Raw genomic sequence first — 16,047 nt, forward strand, 5'->3', positions numbered from 1 at the left:
GGTCGAGGTGGTGTGCAAAGTGAGAGGGTAAGGGAAAATGATTTGGTAAACAGAGAAGAGGTGGTAAAAGCTTTGCGGAAGATGAAAGTCGGCAAGGCAGCAGGTTTGGATGGTATTGCAGTGGAATCTATTAAAAAAGGGGGTGACTGTATTGCTGACTGGTTGGTAAGATTATTTAATGTATGTATGACTCATGGTGAGGTGCCTGAGGATTGGCGGAATGCGTGCATAGTGCCATTGTACAAAGCCAAAGGGGATAAGAGTGAGTGCTCAAATTACAGAGGTATAAGTTTGTTGAGTATTCCTGGTAAATTATATGGGAGGGTATTGATTGAGAGGGTGAAGGCGTGTACAGAGCATCAGATTGGGGAAGAGCAGTGTGGTTTCAGAAGTGGTAGAGGATGCGTGGATCAGGTGTTTGCTTTGAAGAATGTATGTGAGAAATACTTAGAAAAGCAAATGGATTTGTATGTAGCATTTATGGATCTGGAGAAGGCATATGATAGAGTTGATAGAGATGCTCTGTGGAAGGTATTAAGAATATATGGTGTGGGAGGCAAGTTGTTAGAAGCAGTGAAAAGTTTTTATCGAGGATGTAAGGCATGTGTACGTGTAGGAAGAGAGGAAAGTGATTGGCTCACAGTGAATGTAGGTTTGCGGCAGGGGTGTGTGATGTCTCCATGGTTGTTTAATTTGTTTATGGATGGGGTTGTTAGGGAGGTGAATGCAAGAGTTTTGGAAAGAGGGGCAAGTATGAACTCTGTTGTGGATGAGAGAGCTTGGGAAGTGAGTCAGTTGTTGTTCGCTCATGATACAGCACTGGTGGCTGATTCATGTGAGAAACCGCAGAAGCTGGTGACTGAGTTTGGTAAAGTGTGTGAAAGAAGAAAGTTAAGAGTAAATGTGAATAAGAGCAAGGTTATTAGGTACAGTAGGGTTGAGGGTCAAGTCAATTGGGAGGTAAGTTTGAATGGAGAAAAACTGGAGGAAGTAAAGTGTTTTAGATATCTGGGAGTGGATCTGGCAGCGGATGGAACCATGGAAGCGGAAGTGAATCATAGGGTGGGGGAGGGGGCAAAAATTCTGGGAGCCTTGAAGAATGTGTGGAAGTCAAGAACATTATCTCAGAAAGCAAAAATGGGTATGTTTGAAGGAATAGTGATTCCAACAATGTTGTATGGTTGCGAGGCGTGGGCTATGGATAGAGTTGTGCGCAGGAGGGTGGATGTGCTGGAAATGAGATGTTTGAGGACAATATGTGGTGTGAGGTGGTTTGATCGAGTAAGTAATAATAGGGTAAGAGAGATGTGTGGTAATAAAAAGAGTGTGGTTGAGAGAGCAGAAGATGGTGTTTTGAAATGGTTTGTGTTGCGAGGTGGCGATGGGAATGAATAAAGGCAGACAGTATGAATCATGTACATGTGTATAGATGTATGTGTGTGTGTGTGTGTATATATATGTATACATTGAGATGTATAGGTACATTGAGATGTATAGGTATGTATATTTGCATCTGTGGATGTGTATGTATATACATGTGTATGTGGGTGGGTTGGGCCATTCTTTCGTCTGTTTCCTTGCGCTACCTCACTAATGAGGGAGACAGCAACAAAGCAAAATAAAAAATGAAAAAAAAATATGAGTGGATGGGTCTTTCTTCATCTGTTTCCTGGCACTACCTTGCTGACAAGGAAAATGGCAATCAAGTCAAATAAAAAATAATAAATAATAATAATAATGTGCATATATGTATGTACACATGAATGTGAGCAGGTGTGCCTTTCTTTGTCTGTCTCCTGGCGATACATTGCTAATGCAGGAGACAAGCGATCAAGTATAAAGAAAAAAAATGTATACAACCAAGATGAGAAGACAGGAGAGCTAGGAAGTATGCTTAAGGAAAGAAACTTGAATGTTCTGGATGTGGATCTGAGTGAAATATAACTCAAGGGTAAAGAAAAAGAATGCTTTGGGAATGTCTTATGTGTTATGTCAGGTGATGGCATGAGAGAAAGTGCTATGGAAAAAGTAGCACTGTTGCTAGAGCCAGAGTTATAGGAATGTGAGAGGGATTATAAGGAAGCCCCAAACCGATGTGGATAAATATGAAAAAGGACTGAAAGAAAAAGGTCATTATTAGTGATCAATAATCTTTCCTGAGAGGAAAGATGATGAGAGGCAAGTGCTTTAGGAGAAAATGAGTGAGTGTGCAAGCAGTTTTGATGCAAGAAATTAGGTAATAGTGACAGGATTTAAATGCAAGAGCGAGTAATGTGGCAGTTGTGGGTATAATTGGGGGACATGGGATATTCAGAAAGGAGAACAGGAATGGTGCATTGAGTTGTGTGCTGAAAAAGGAATGGTGATTGCGAACGCTTGGTTTAAAAGTAGAGGCATATATTGGTATACATGGGTGAGTACGAAGGATGTTACGTGGGCATTACTGGATTTTGTACTAACTGATAAGAAATGAGTACGAAGGATGTTACGTGGGCATTACTGGATTTTGTACTAACTGATAAGAAGCCATAGAGAGAATCCTGGATGTGACTGTGTTGAGATGAGTACCTGGTGGGATGCCTGATCATTACCCAGTAGTGGTAAAGGTGAATATAATCTTAAAAGGTTTTCATATAAGTGAGCTTGTAAAAGAGAAATGTATGAAGAAGTACCAGAAGAGATTGAGTGTAGAATGGCAAATGGTGAGAGTAAACAAAGCAAGGGTAGTGGAAGATGAATAATAAAAATTTAGGGAAACAGTGCTGGAATGTGTGAGAGATGTGTGTGGCATGCAGAAGGTGGTAAGTGAGAAAGGGGAAAAAGTGGTGGGATGACAAAGTAAGGGTAGTGAGAGGTGGGATAAAAGAGAGATGTATCAGCAGTACTTACATGAATGGAGTGCAAATGATTGAGAGATATACAAAAGAAAGAGGATGGAGGTCAAAAGGAAGGTGCATAGGCTGAAAAAGAGGGCAACTGAGAATTGAGCGAGTGTGTATCAGCAAATGTCAGGTGAATAAAACATCTTGAAAGGAGGTTACTAATGTGAAAAAATGAGAGAACAAATGGGAACATTGCCAAAAGGGGCAAACAGGGAAGTGGTAACAAGTAGTGATGAGGTGAAGAGATGAAGTAAGTATTTTCAAGGATTGATGACTGTCCGATGATAGGGTGGCAGATGCATGGTGCTTTGATTGGTGAGGTATGCTTAGTGAGAGAGTTACAGAAAGTGTTTTGATGAAGAGAAAGATGGTGAAAACCTTGAGTAAGATGGAATGTGCAAAGCAGTTGGAGTGGATGGTACTGCAGTTGAACTTCTCATGAAGAAAGGGGGTTACTAAGCCATAGGTTGGTTAGTTTGGATTTTCATCATATTTAAGGATCATGGTGAGCTACTTGGAGTCTGGTGAAATGCATGTATAGTGCCACTGTATAAAGGCAAAGGGGACAAAGGTGAGATTTTGAACTACAGATGAACAAATTTGCCAAGTGTACCTAGTAACTTTTTTTTAGATGTTGAAGGCTGCAGTCATGGACGAAAGTCCAAAACAAGGCTGGGCCTTAACTGAAACATAGAAAGAATAATGAAAGGGAAGAAGAAAAAATAAGGGAAAGTATCTATAGTGATTGAGAGGGTGAACGCATTTACAGAGCATCAGACTGGAGAGCAACAATGTTGTTTAAGAAGTGGTAGATGATGTGTGGATCAACTGTGTAGATAAAGAATATGCATGAGATATATTAAGAGAAACAGAATGATTTGTACGTGGGATTTTTTAAATATGGAGAAACCATGCAATTAGGATGCCTTGTGGAAGGTCTTACAAATATATGGTGTGAAAGGAAACCTATTAGAAGGATTATTAAGTTCTAATCAAGAGTGTAGGGTACGGTGTGTGTGTAAATAGGCAGAGAAGAGAGAGAGTGGTTCCATAAGAAGGTGGGTCTGCTGCAGGTGAGTGTGACACCACAATGGCTGTTTAATCTGCTTATGTATGGGGTAGTGAGGGAGGTAAATGAGTGGGTCTAGGAGAGAAAGGGAATAGTACATGGCCTGCAGGAAATGAGGGAGCCTGAGAAAAAAGTCAGTTGTTATTTATTAATGACACAGCAGAGGTGGCAGTTTCGACAGTATCAAGTGAGAAACTGCAGAAGTACGAGTCTGTTTTGGGAGTGTGTAAAAGGAGGAAGTTGAGAATAAGTGTGGATGAAAGCAAGGTTATCAAGTTTATCAGTAATGTGGGACAGGCTAGTTGGGGTGTGAGTTGGAATGGAGAAAATTTAAAGGAAAAGGAGTACTAAAATTACATACATGGGAGTAGACAAGGCAGCAAATAGAAAAACAGAAGCAGAAGTGAGCCAGAGAGTGAGGAAGTAAATTTCTAGGAGCACTGAGAAATGTGTGGAAAAAGGTTTTTAACTGAGAGGGGGGAAAATTGGAGTTTCTGTAGGTACAGTAGTCCTAAAGCTGTTGTATGAATGTGAGGCATGGGCTATAGATGAAAATGTGTGGACAGGGGTGGATATGATGGATATGAAATGTCTGAGGATAATATGTGATGTGAGGTAGTTTGATCAAGTAAGTAATAAAAGGGTAAGAGAGATGTGTCATAATAAGAGTGTGGCTGAGAGAGCTGAAGAGGGTGTGAAAAAATGGTTTGGACATAAGAACATGAGTGAGAAGAGGTTGACAAAGAGAATTCATGTGTCAGATGTGGTGGGGCAAGAGGAGAGGGGAACCCAAAGTGAAGATGGGATGGTGGAGTAAAACAGACTTTGAGTGCTCAAAGCCTAAACATGCAAGAGGGTGAAACATAAGTAAAGGACAGAGTGAATTGGAATGATGTGGTATGCAAGGGCTATAGATGAAAATGTGTGGACAGGGGTGGATATGATGGATATGAAATGTCTGAGGATAATATGTGATGTGAGGTAGTTTGATCAAGTAAGTAATAAAAGGGTAAGAGAGAGGTGTCATAATAAGAGTGTGGCTGAGAGAGCTGAAGAGGGTGTGAAAAAATGGTTTGGACATAAGAACATGAGTGAGAAGAGGGTGACAAAGAGAATTCATGTGTCAGATGTGGTGGGGCAAGGGGAGAGGGGAACCCAAAGTGAAGATGGGATGGTGGAGTAAAACAGACTTTGAGTGCTCAAAGCCTAAACATGCAAGAGGGTGAAACATAAGTAAAGGACAGAGTGAATTGGAATGATGTGGTATGCAAGGGGTATGTTCAGTCAGTGGACTGAACTATGGCATACAAAGTAACCAGGGGAAATTACGAAAAGGTCTGTAAAGCCTTGTTGTGGATAAGGGGCTGTGGTTTCAGTGCATTACACAGCTAGAGAATGGCTGATAGAATATAAGGCCTTCTTTGTTTGTTCCAGTAGCTACCATGTTTATTCATGAAATCGCAAACATGTAGGAAAAATACATATCTTATACATATATAATGTGTTCCCAGACTCCGCATGCATGAGGTTGCACCATGAGTGAAAATTGCCTCTGGCAAGGCTGTATCACTGGGAGTAGAGTCTCATAAAAGAAATTCTCACTCCAAAAGAGTTGATATTTCGCAGCTACTAGTAGTAGTGCAGCCATGGGCTGCAGGAGACATTATATATGAATTTTAATCATAATTTTTGGGTAATCATCAACAGTAACTACCTTTAGAGCAATAGCATCAACGTTTTCATTTGTCCATCTGCGTTCTTCATCTGTGACTAGCCGGTCATGGAATAAGCGTAAAGCTTCATGGGCCCACAACCTCACAAGACCCTCTACATCCAGAGTCTCCAGAGGCCTGGTAGTAAAACCAAGCATTAGATTACGAATATGCTCATTAACATTTCCTCTATCATAATATGATTATCAAAACTATATTCCCTTCAATTCTCAATTGTCTATGTAATAGTTACAATATACCAATGCAAACTATATAAAACTAAGTAATGTATAATTGCACATTATTGACTTCCACATGAAAAAATACCTTCTGGAGTATGGAACATGTTGTGTAACAATAAAAAGGTGAAATGTGGAAGAACATGCTAACTATACCCTGTCTTCGGAAAAAGAATACAGGCCCCATGGAATGACATACAAGATTGCTTAATCCAACCTAAACCAACTGCTACTGGGAACTCCCAAAGTATGATCTGAGATGACTTGAATTCATCCACCTGACCACAAGATGTTTCACAAAAAAGCAGTTAACACATATCCAAGCTACACCATTCTGCCCAACACTTGAGAGTGAGATATGTGTACATGGGTTAACAAATCTATAGTGGCTGGAATAGCATGCCTTTAATTAATATCAACAGCTCAAATAGATAAAATAATTTCTCCAACTTCAAGACATTTTCTAAATTTGATACAAACCACGAAGACAACTATAACTGTAGGATGAGCTGGTCTTACTAAACAGAGTTGGCAATAGTTTAACATTTCTGAAAAAAATAAATGACACAAGGTAAACAAATGAAAACTACACACCTCGACAGTGCATTATGCGCAGGAAGCCAATGGATGAAAATAAGGTAAACTATTCGCAAGTTTTTATTTATTTTTATTATCTATTTTGCTTTGTCGCTGTCTCCCGTGTTAGCGAGGTAGCGCAAGGAAACAGACGAAAGAATGGCCCAACCCACCCACATACACATGCATATACATACACATCCACACACACAAATATACATACCTATACATCTCAACTTATATATACACACAGACATATACATATATACACATGTACATAATTCATACTGGCTGCATTTACTCAGTCCCATCACCACCCTGCCACACATCAAATAAAAAAACCCTCCCCCCTCATGTGTGCGAGGTAGCGCTAGGAAAAGACAACGAAGGCCACATTCGTTCACACTCAGTCTCTACCTGTCACGTAATAATGCACTGAAACCACAGCTCCCTTTCCACATCCAGGACCCACACAACTTTCCATGGTTTACCCCAAACGCTTCACATGCCCTGGTTCAATCCATTGACAGCACGTCGACCCTGGTATACCACATCGTTCCAATTCACTCTATTCCTTGCACGCCTTTCACCCTCCTGTATGCTCTGGCCCCGATTGCTCAAAATCTTTTTCACTCCATCTTTCCAACTCCAATCTGGTCTCCCACTTCTCCTCGTTCCCTCCACTTCTGACACATACATCCTCTTTGTCAATCTTTCCTCACTCATTCTCTCCATGTGACCAAACCATTTCAAAACACCTTCTTCTGCTCTCTCAACCACACTCTTTTTATTACCACACATCTCTCTTACCCTTTCATTACTTACTCAATCAAACCACTTCACACCATGTATTGTCCTCAAACATCTCATTTCCAGCACATCCACCTTCCTCCGCACAACTCTATCTATAGCCCATGCCTTGCAACCATATAACATTGTTGGAACCACTATTCCTTCAAACATACCCATTTTTGCTTTCCAAGATAATGTTCTCGCCTTGCACACATTTTTCAACGCTCCCAAGTAATACTTATACTCCCTTTTTTCTTTCACGATCAACTAGGCTTACTCATCCCACCACTTACTCTTTCTCTTACACCTTCTCTTGTCAACACTGCTTCCCTGAATATCCCCCATTCCTCATCCATTCCCAAAGTTTCATTTGCTTTCAGCTTTTGCCAATCTTCAACCTATTTCTCCTAGTAGTCCTCACACAGCCTCTTTTATAAAGGTCACTCACTTTCATCAAACTTTTCCCACCCATATAAATTTCCTCTTTTCCTAAAGCCCCTACTATCTTTCACCCTCACCTCCACCAAGAGCTGATCATACATTACACTAATTGCTCCTCTTAGCACATTTACATCTGAAATGCTCTAGCATGCCAACCACCTTCAATAATCTTATAATGCCTACTTATCATTCAACCCACTCACCTTCATATGTTCAAGTATGAAACTCTCTTTAAACCAGGTATTCCTGAACTACAAAATCCTTTGAGGCAAACAACTCCATAAGCTGTTCATTATTGGGTATCCCATGCTCCCCCAATTACAATTTCAACTGTTACATCACCCACTCCTGCCTTCAAATCACCTATCACTAGTACTTGATCCACTACATAAAAATTACCAATGCACTTGATCAGCTCCTAAAACACTTGCTTCTCTTCCTCACTCCTATCACTACCAGGTGCAGGAGCACTTACAGTCATTTACCTATTGTTGTCCCCTTTCATTTTAACCCACAATTAGTATGGGGCTCACTTCCTTTCACTCTTTTGCAAACTTTCACAATCTTCATCAGAAATACCACCCCCTCCTTTCTTTTGCTCTCACACTATCCTCAGTCCTTACCCTAGTGTACTTTACCAGGCAGGTTGTGGTATACATACAGTATAATGGATGATTATCACACTGTCACAGGATCCAAAGGCCACCAAAGTTATTGTATAAAGGGAATACAGTGACAGCCAACAATATGAGAAATTCAGTACAAAATTACCTTATTGCCTCACAAATTCCTCGAACCCAACGAGTCATCTCTCGAGGTGAGTAGACATAGTGGGGCTGCATGTCTTGTGTGAACCTTTCTTGAGACTGGAGGTAAAATTCTACCATACCATTAGTCAGTGGATCTGCATAGGATCTGAAAAATAGACACCTACTATGTAATACATGTCGAACATGAAAATAAACCTAAAAATTCAAACTGACAATATATGATACAATACTGATTACAAAAAGTCTTCAACAACCGTACACAGCTCCCTAAATACTCAAAGCAATATATACATACACATATAAAGGCAAGCAAATATGAATATGTCTGTGGCAGGGGTGTGTGATGTCCCCATATGATACAATACTGATTACAAAAAGTCTTCAACAAAAGTATACAGCTCCCTAAATACTCAAAGCTGTCAATACACATATAAAGGCCAGAAAATATGAATATGTCTGTAGCAGGGGTGTGATGTCCCCATGGCTGTTCAATTTGATTATGGACGGGATGGTTAGGTAGGTAAATGCAAGAGTTTTGGAGAGATGGGCTAGTATGCAGTCTGTTGGGGATGAGAGGGCCTGGGAAGTGAGTCAGCTGTTGTTCACCAGTGATAAAGTACTGGTGGCTGATCCAAGTGAGAAACTGTAGAATCTGGTGACTGAGCTTGGAAAAGTGTCTAAAAGGAGAAAGTTGAGAGCAAATGTGAATAACAGCAAGGTTATTAGGTTCAATAGGGATGAGGGACAAATTAATTGGGATGTAAGCTTGAATGGAGAAGTATTGGAAAAAGCGAAGTGTTTTAGATATCTTGGAGTGGACTAAGCAGCAGATGGAACCATGGAAGCAGAAGTGAGTTACAGGGTTGGGGAAGGGGGCGAAGGTTCTGGGAAATGAATAATGTCTGGAAGGAGAGAACATTATCTTGGAGAGAAAAAATGGGTATATTTGAGAGGAAAAGTAGTTCCAATGATGATATACAGTTGCAAGGCATGGGCTATAGATAGGATTGTATGGAATAAGGTGGATGTATTGGAAATGAAATGTTTAAGGACAATGTGTGGTGTGAGGTAGAAGGCTCAGATTGGGGTGTCTAAATGTGTGTGGATGTAACCAAGATGAGAAAAAAGGAGAGATAGGTAGTATGTTCGAGGACAGGAACCTGGATGCTTTGGCTCTAAATGAAACGAAGCTCAAGGGTAAAGGGGAAGAGTGGTGTGGGAACGTCTTAGGAGTAAAGTCAGGGGTTGGTGAGAGGACAAGAGTAAAGGAAGGAGTAGCACTACTCCTAAAGCAGGAGTTGTGGGAATATGTGATAGAGTGTAAGTAAACTCTAGATTAATATGGGCAAAACTGAAAGTGGATGGAGAAAAATGGGTGATTGATTATTGGCGCCTATGCACCTGGTAATGAGAAGAAATATCATGAGAGGCAAGTGTTTTGGGAGCACCTGAGTATTAGCATCTTTGACCGGGTTATAGTGATGGGTGATTTGAATGCAAATGTAAGTAATGTGGCAGTTGAGGGTATAACTGGTGTATATGGGGTGTTCAGTGCTGTAAAAAGAAATGGTGAAGAGCTTGTACATTTGTGTGATGAAAAAGGACTGGTGACTGGGAATACCTAGTTTAAAAAGAGAGATATACATAAGTATACGTATATACCTAGGAAAGATGGCCAGAGAGCATTACTGGATTACATGTTAACTGATAGGCACACAAAAGAGAAACTTTTGGATGTTAATGTGCTGAGAGGGGCAACTGGAGGGATGTCTGATCATTATCTTGTAGAGGCGAAGGTGAAGATATGTAGAGGTTTTCAGAAAAGAAGAGAGAATGTTGGGGTGAAGAGAGTGGTGAGAGTAAGGGAGCTTGGAAAGGAGACTTGTGTGAGGAAGTACCAGGAGAGACTGAATGCAGAATGGAAAAAGGTGAGAAGAAAGGACATAAGGGGAGCGGGGGAGGAATGGAATGTATTTAGGGAAGTAGTGATGGCTTGCGCAAAAGATGCCTGAGGCATGAGAAAGGTGGGAGGTGGGAAGATTAGAAAGGGTAGTGAGTGGTGGGATGAAGAAGTAAGATTGTTAGTGAAAGGGAAGAGAGAGGCATTTAGATGATTTTTGCAGGGAAATAGTGTATTTGACAGGGAAATGTATAAAAGAAAGAAGCAAGAGGTCAAGAGAAAGGTGCGAGAGGTGAAAAGAAGGAAAATGAGAGCTGGGGTGAGAGAGTATCATCAAATTGTAGGGAAAATAAAAAGATCTTTTGGAAAAAAGGTAAATAAAGTGCATAAGACAAGAGAACAAATGGGAACATCAGCGAATGGGGCAAATGGGGAGGGAGAAGGAGTGAATATTTTGAAGGTTAACTGAATGTGTTTGATGATAGAGTGGCAGATACAGGGTGTTTTGGAAGAGGTGGTGTGCGAAGTGAGAGGGTCAGGGAGAATGCTTTGGTGAACAGAGAAGCAGTAGTGAAAGCTTTGCGGAAGATGAAAGCTGGCAAGGCGACGGGTGTGGATGGTATTGCAGTGGAATTTATTAAAAAAGGGGGTGACTGTATTGTTGACTGGTTGGTAAGGATATTCAATGTTTGTATGGTTCATGGTGAAGGGCCTGAGGATTGGTGGAATGCATGTATAAAGCCATTATACAAAGGCAAAGGCGAAAAAGGTGAGTGCTCAAATTACAGAGGTATAAGTTTGTTGAATATTCCTGGGAAATCATATGAGAGGGTATTGATCAAGAGGGTCAAGGCATGTACAGAGCATCAGATTGAGGAGGAGCAGTGTGGTTTCAGAAGTGGTAGGGGATGAGTGGATCAGGTACTTGCTCTGAAGAATGTATGTGAGGAATACTTAGAAAAGCAGATGGATTTGTATGTAGCATTTATGGATCTGGAGAAGGCATATGATAAGAGTTGATAGAGATGCTCTGTGGAAGGTATTAAGAATATATGGTGTGTGGGGTAAGTTGCTAGAAGCAGCGAAAAGTGATTCTCGAGGATGTAAAGCATGTGTACAAGTAGGAAGAGAGGAAAGTGAGTGGTTCACAGTGAATGTCAGTTTACAGCAGGGATGTGTGATGTCTCTATGGCTGTTCAATTTGTTTAAGGATAGGGTTGTTAGGGAGGTGAATGCAAGAGTTCTGGAGAGAGGAGCAAGTATGCAGTCTGCTGTGGAGGAGAGGGCTTGGGAAGTGAGTCAGTTGTTGTTCGCTGATGATACAGTGATGGTGGCTGATTCGGGTGAGAAACTGCAGAATTGGGTGACAGAGTTTGGTAGAGTGTGTGAAAAAAGAAAGCTGAGAGTAAACGTGAATAAGAGCAAGGTTATTAGGTACAGTAGGGTTGAGGGTCAAGTCTCCTTCCCAAGCTCACTTACTCTCACCACTCTATTCATCCCAACATTCTCTCTTCTTTTCTGAAAACCCCTACAAATCTTCACCTTCGCCTCCACAAGATAATGATCAGGCATCCCTCCAGTTGCCTCTCTCAGCACATTAACATCCAACAGTCTCTCTTTCGCGCGCCTATCAATTAACACGTAATCCAATAACGTTCTCTGGCCATCTCTCCTACTTACATACATATACTTATGTGTATCTCGCTTTTTAAACCAGGTATTCCCAATCACCAGTACTTTTTCAGCACATAAATCTACAAGCTCTTCACCATTTCCATTAACAGCACTGAACACCCCATGTATACCAATCATTCCCTCAACTGCCACATTACTCACCTTTGCATTCAAATCACCCATCACTATAACCTGGTCTCGTGCATCAAAACCACTAACACACTCATTCAGCTGCTCCCAAAACACTTGCCTCTCATGATCTTTCTTCTCATGCCCAGGTGCATATGCACCAATAATCACCCATCTCTCTCCATCAACTTTCAGTTTTACCCATATCAATCTAGAATTTACTCTCTTACACTCTATCACATACTCCCACCACTCATGTTTCAGGAGTAGTGCTACTCCTTCCCTTGCTCTTGTCCTCTCACTAACCCTTGACTTTACTCCCAAGACATTCCCAAACCACTCTTCCCCTTTACCCTTGAGCTTCATTTCACTCAGAGCCAAAACATCCAGGTTCCCTTCCTCAAACATACTACCTATCTCTCCTTTTTTCTCATCTTGGTTACATCCACACACATTTAGACACCCCAATCTGAGCCTTCGTGGAGGATGAGCATTCCCCACGTGACTTCTTCTTCTGTTTCCCCTTTTAGAAAGTTAAAATACAAGGAGGGGAGGGTTTCTAGCCCCCCACTCCCGTCCCCTTTAGTTGCCTTCTACGACACGTGAGGAATGCGTGGGAAGTATTCTTTCTCCCCTATCCCCAGGGATAAGTTTGAATGGAGAATAACTGAAGTGAAGTGTTTTAGATATCTGGGAGTGGATTTGGCAGTGGATGGAACCATGGAAGTGGAAGTAAATCATAGGGTGGGGGAGGGGACGAAAATTCTGGGAGCATTGAAGAATGTGTGGAAGTCGAGAACATTATCTCGGAAAGAAAAAATGGGTATGTTTGAAGGAATAGTGGTTCCAACAATGTTATATGGTTGCAAGGTGTGGGCTATGGATAGAGTTGTGTGGAGGAAGGTGGATGTGCTGGAAATGAGATGTCTGAGGACAATATGTGTTGTGAGGTGGTTTGATCGAGTAACTAATAATAGGGTAAGAGAGATGTGTGGTAATAAAAAGAGTGTGGTTGAGATAGCAGAAGAGGGTGTTTTGAAATGGTTTGGTCACACAGAGAGAATGAGTGAGGAAAGATTGACCAAGAGGATATATGTGTCAGAGGTGGAGGGAACGAGAAGAAGTGGGAGACCAAATTGGAGGTGGAAAGATTGAGTGAAAAAGATTTTGAGTGATCGGGGCCTGAAAATGCAGGAAGGTGGAAGACGTGCAAGGAACAGAGTGAATTGGAATGATGTGGTATACCGGGGTTGATGTGCTGTCAATGAATTGAACCAGGGCATGTGAAGCATCTGGGGTAAACCATGGAAAGTTCTGTGGGGCCTGGATGTGGAAAGGGAGCTGTAGTTTCGGTGCATTATTACATGATAGCTAGAGACTGAGTGTGAACGAATGTGGCCTTTGTTGTCTTTTCCAAGCGCTACCTCGCACACATGAGGGGGGAGGGGGTTTTATTTCATGTGTGGCGGTGTGGCGATGGGAATGAATAAAGGCAGACAGTTTGAATTATGTACATATGTACATATGTATACGTTGAGATGTATAGGTATGTATATTTGCATGTGTGGACATGTATGTATATACATGTGTATGTGGGTGGGTTGGGCCATTCTTTCGTCTGTTTCCTTGCACTACCTCACTAACACAGGAGACAGTGACAAAGTATAGAAAATAAAAATAAATGGATTTGTATGTAGCATTTATGGATCTGGAGAAGGCATATGATAGAGTTGATAGAGATGCTCTGTGGAAGGTATTAAGAATATATGGTGTGGGTGGCAAGTTGTTAGAAGCAGTGAAAAGTTTTTATCGAGGATGTAAGGCATGTGTACGTGTAGGAAGAGAGGAAAGTGATTGGTTCTCAGTGAATGTAGGTTTGCGGCAGGGGTGTGTGATGTCTCCATGGTTGTTTAATTTGTTTATGGATGGGGTTGTTAGGGAGGTGAATGCAAGAGTTTTGGAAAGAGGGGCAAGTATGAAGTCTGTTGGGGATGAGAGAGCTTGGGAAGTGAGTCAGTTGCTGTTCGCTGATGACACAGCGCTGGTGGCTGATTCATGTGAGAAACTGCAGAAGCTGGTGACTGAGTTTGGTAAAGTGTGTGAAAGAAGAAAGTAAAGAGTAAATGTGAATAAGAGCAAGGTTATTAGGTACAGTAGGGTTGAGGGTCAAGTCAATTAGGAGGTGAGTTCGAATGGAGAAAAACTGGAGGAAGTGAAGTGTTTTAGATATCTGGGAGTGGATCTGGCAGCAGATGGAACCATGGAAGCGGAAGTGGATCATAGGGTGGGGGAGGGGGCGAAAATTCTGGGAGCCTTGAAGAATGTGTGGAAGTCGAGAACATTATCTCGGAAAGCAAAAATGGGTATGTTTGAAGGAATAGTGGTTCCAACAATGTTGTATGGTTGCGAGGCGTGGGCTATGGATAGAGTTGTGTGCAGGAGGATGGATGTGCTGGAAATGAGATGTTTGAGGACAATGTGTGGTGTGAGGTGGTTTGATCGAGTAAGTAACGTAAGGGTAAGAGAGATGTGTGGAAATAAAAAGAGCGTGGTTGAGAGAGCAGAAGAGGGTGTTTTGAAATGGTTTGGGCACATGGAGAGAATGAGTGAGGAAAGATTGACCAAGAGGATATATGTGTCGGAGGTGGAGGGAACGAGGAGAAGAGGGAGACCAAATTGGAGGTGGAAAGATGGAGTGAAAAAGATTTTGTGTGATTGGGGCCTGAACATGCAGGAGGGTGAAAGGAGGGCAAGGAATAGAGTGAATTGGAGCGATGTGGTATACCGGGGTTGACGTTCTGTCAGTGGATTGAATCAAGGTATGTGAAGCGTCTGGGGTAAACCATGGAAAGCTGTGTAGGTATGTATATCTGCGTGTGTGGACGTATGTATATACATGTGTATGGGGGTGGGTTGAGCCATTTCTTTCATCTATTTCCTTGCACTACCTCGCAAACGCGGGAGACAGCGACAAAGCAAAAAAAAAAAAAAGAAAAAAAAAATATATATATATATATATATATATATATATTTCTCCATTCAAACTTACCTCCCAACTGACTTGACCCTCAACCCTACTGTACCTAACTACCTTGTTCTTATTCACATTTACTTTTAACTTTCTTCTTTCACACACTTTACCAAACTCAGTCACCAGCTTCTGCAGTTTCTCACATGAATCAGCCACCAGCGCTGTATCATCAGCGAACAACAACTGACTCACTTCCCAAGCTCTCTCATCCACAACAGACTTCATACTTGCCCCCTTTCCAAAACTCTTGCATTCACCTCCCTAACAACCCCATCCATAAACAAATTAAACAACCATGGAGACATCACACACCCCTGCCGCAAACCTACATTCACTGAGAATCAATCACTTTCCTCTCTTCCTACACGTACACATGCCTTACATCCTCGATAAAAACTTTTCACTGCTTCTAACAACTTGCCTCCCACACCATATATTCTTAATACCTTCCACAGAGCATCTCTATCAACTCTATCATATGCCTTCTCCAGATCCATAAATGCTACATACAAATGCATTTGCTTTTATAAGTATTTCTCACATACATTCTTCAAAGCAAACACCTGATCCACACACCCTCTACCACACCACTTCTGAAACCACACTGCTCTTCCCCAATCTGATGCTCTATACATGCCTTCACCCTCTCAATCAACACCCTCCCATATAATTTACCAGGAATACTCAACAAACTTATACCTCTGTAATTTGAGCACTCACTCTTATCCCCTTTGCCTTTGTACAATGGCACTATGCACGCATTCCGCCAATCCTCAGGCACTTCACCATGAGTCATACATACATTAAATAACCTTACCAACCAGTCAACAAT

The 16,047-nt window shown here is 41.5% G+C and overlaps 1 protein-coding gene across 7 annotated transcripts in view; it reads right to left on the minus strand.

Moving 5' to 3' along the window:
- Dhc64C (dynein heavy chain, cytoplasmic) overlaps positions 1 to 16,047 on the minus strand; it is a 335,090-nt gene that overhangs the window by 82,175 nt on the left and 236,868 nt on the right. For all 7 annotated transcript variants that reach the window (XM_071692492.1, XM_071692491.1, XM_071692489.1 and 4 more), the window contains 2 exons: positions 8,483 to 8,626; positions 5,666 to 5,801 (listed from right to left, as the gene is read on the minus strand). In XM_071692492.1, the coding sequence (XP_071548593.1) occupies positions 5,666 to 5,801; positions 8,483 to 8,626 (280 nt within the window). The remainder of the gene's footprint in view (positions 1 to 5,665; positions 5,802 to 8,482; positions 8,627 to 16,047) is intronic.

This window comes from Panulirus ornatus, chromosome 53 (assembly GCF_036320965.1).
Source record: "Panulirus ornatus isolate Po-2019 chromosome 53, ASM3632096v1, whole genome shotgun sequence".
Classification (NCBI taxonomy): Eukaryota; Metazoa; Arthropoda; class Malacostraca; order Decapoda; family Palinuridae; genus Panulirus; species Panulirus ornatus.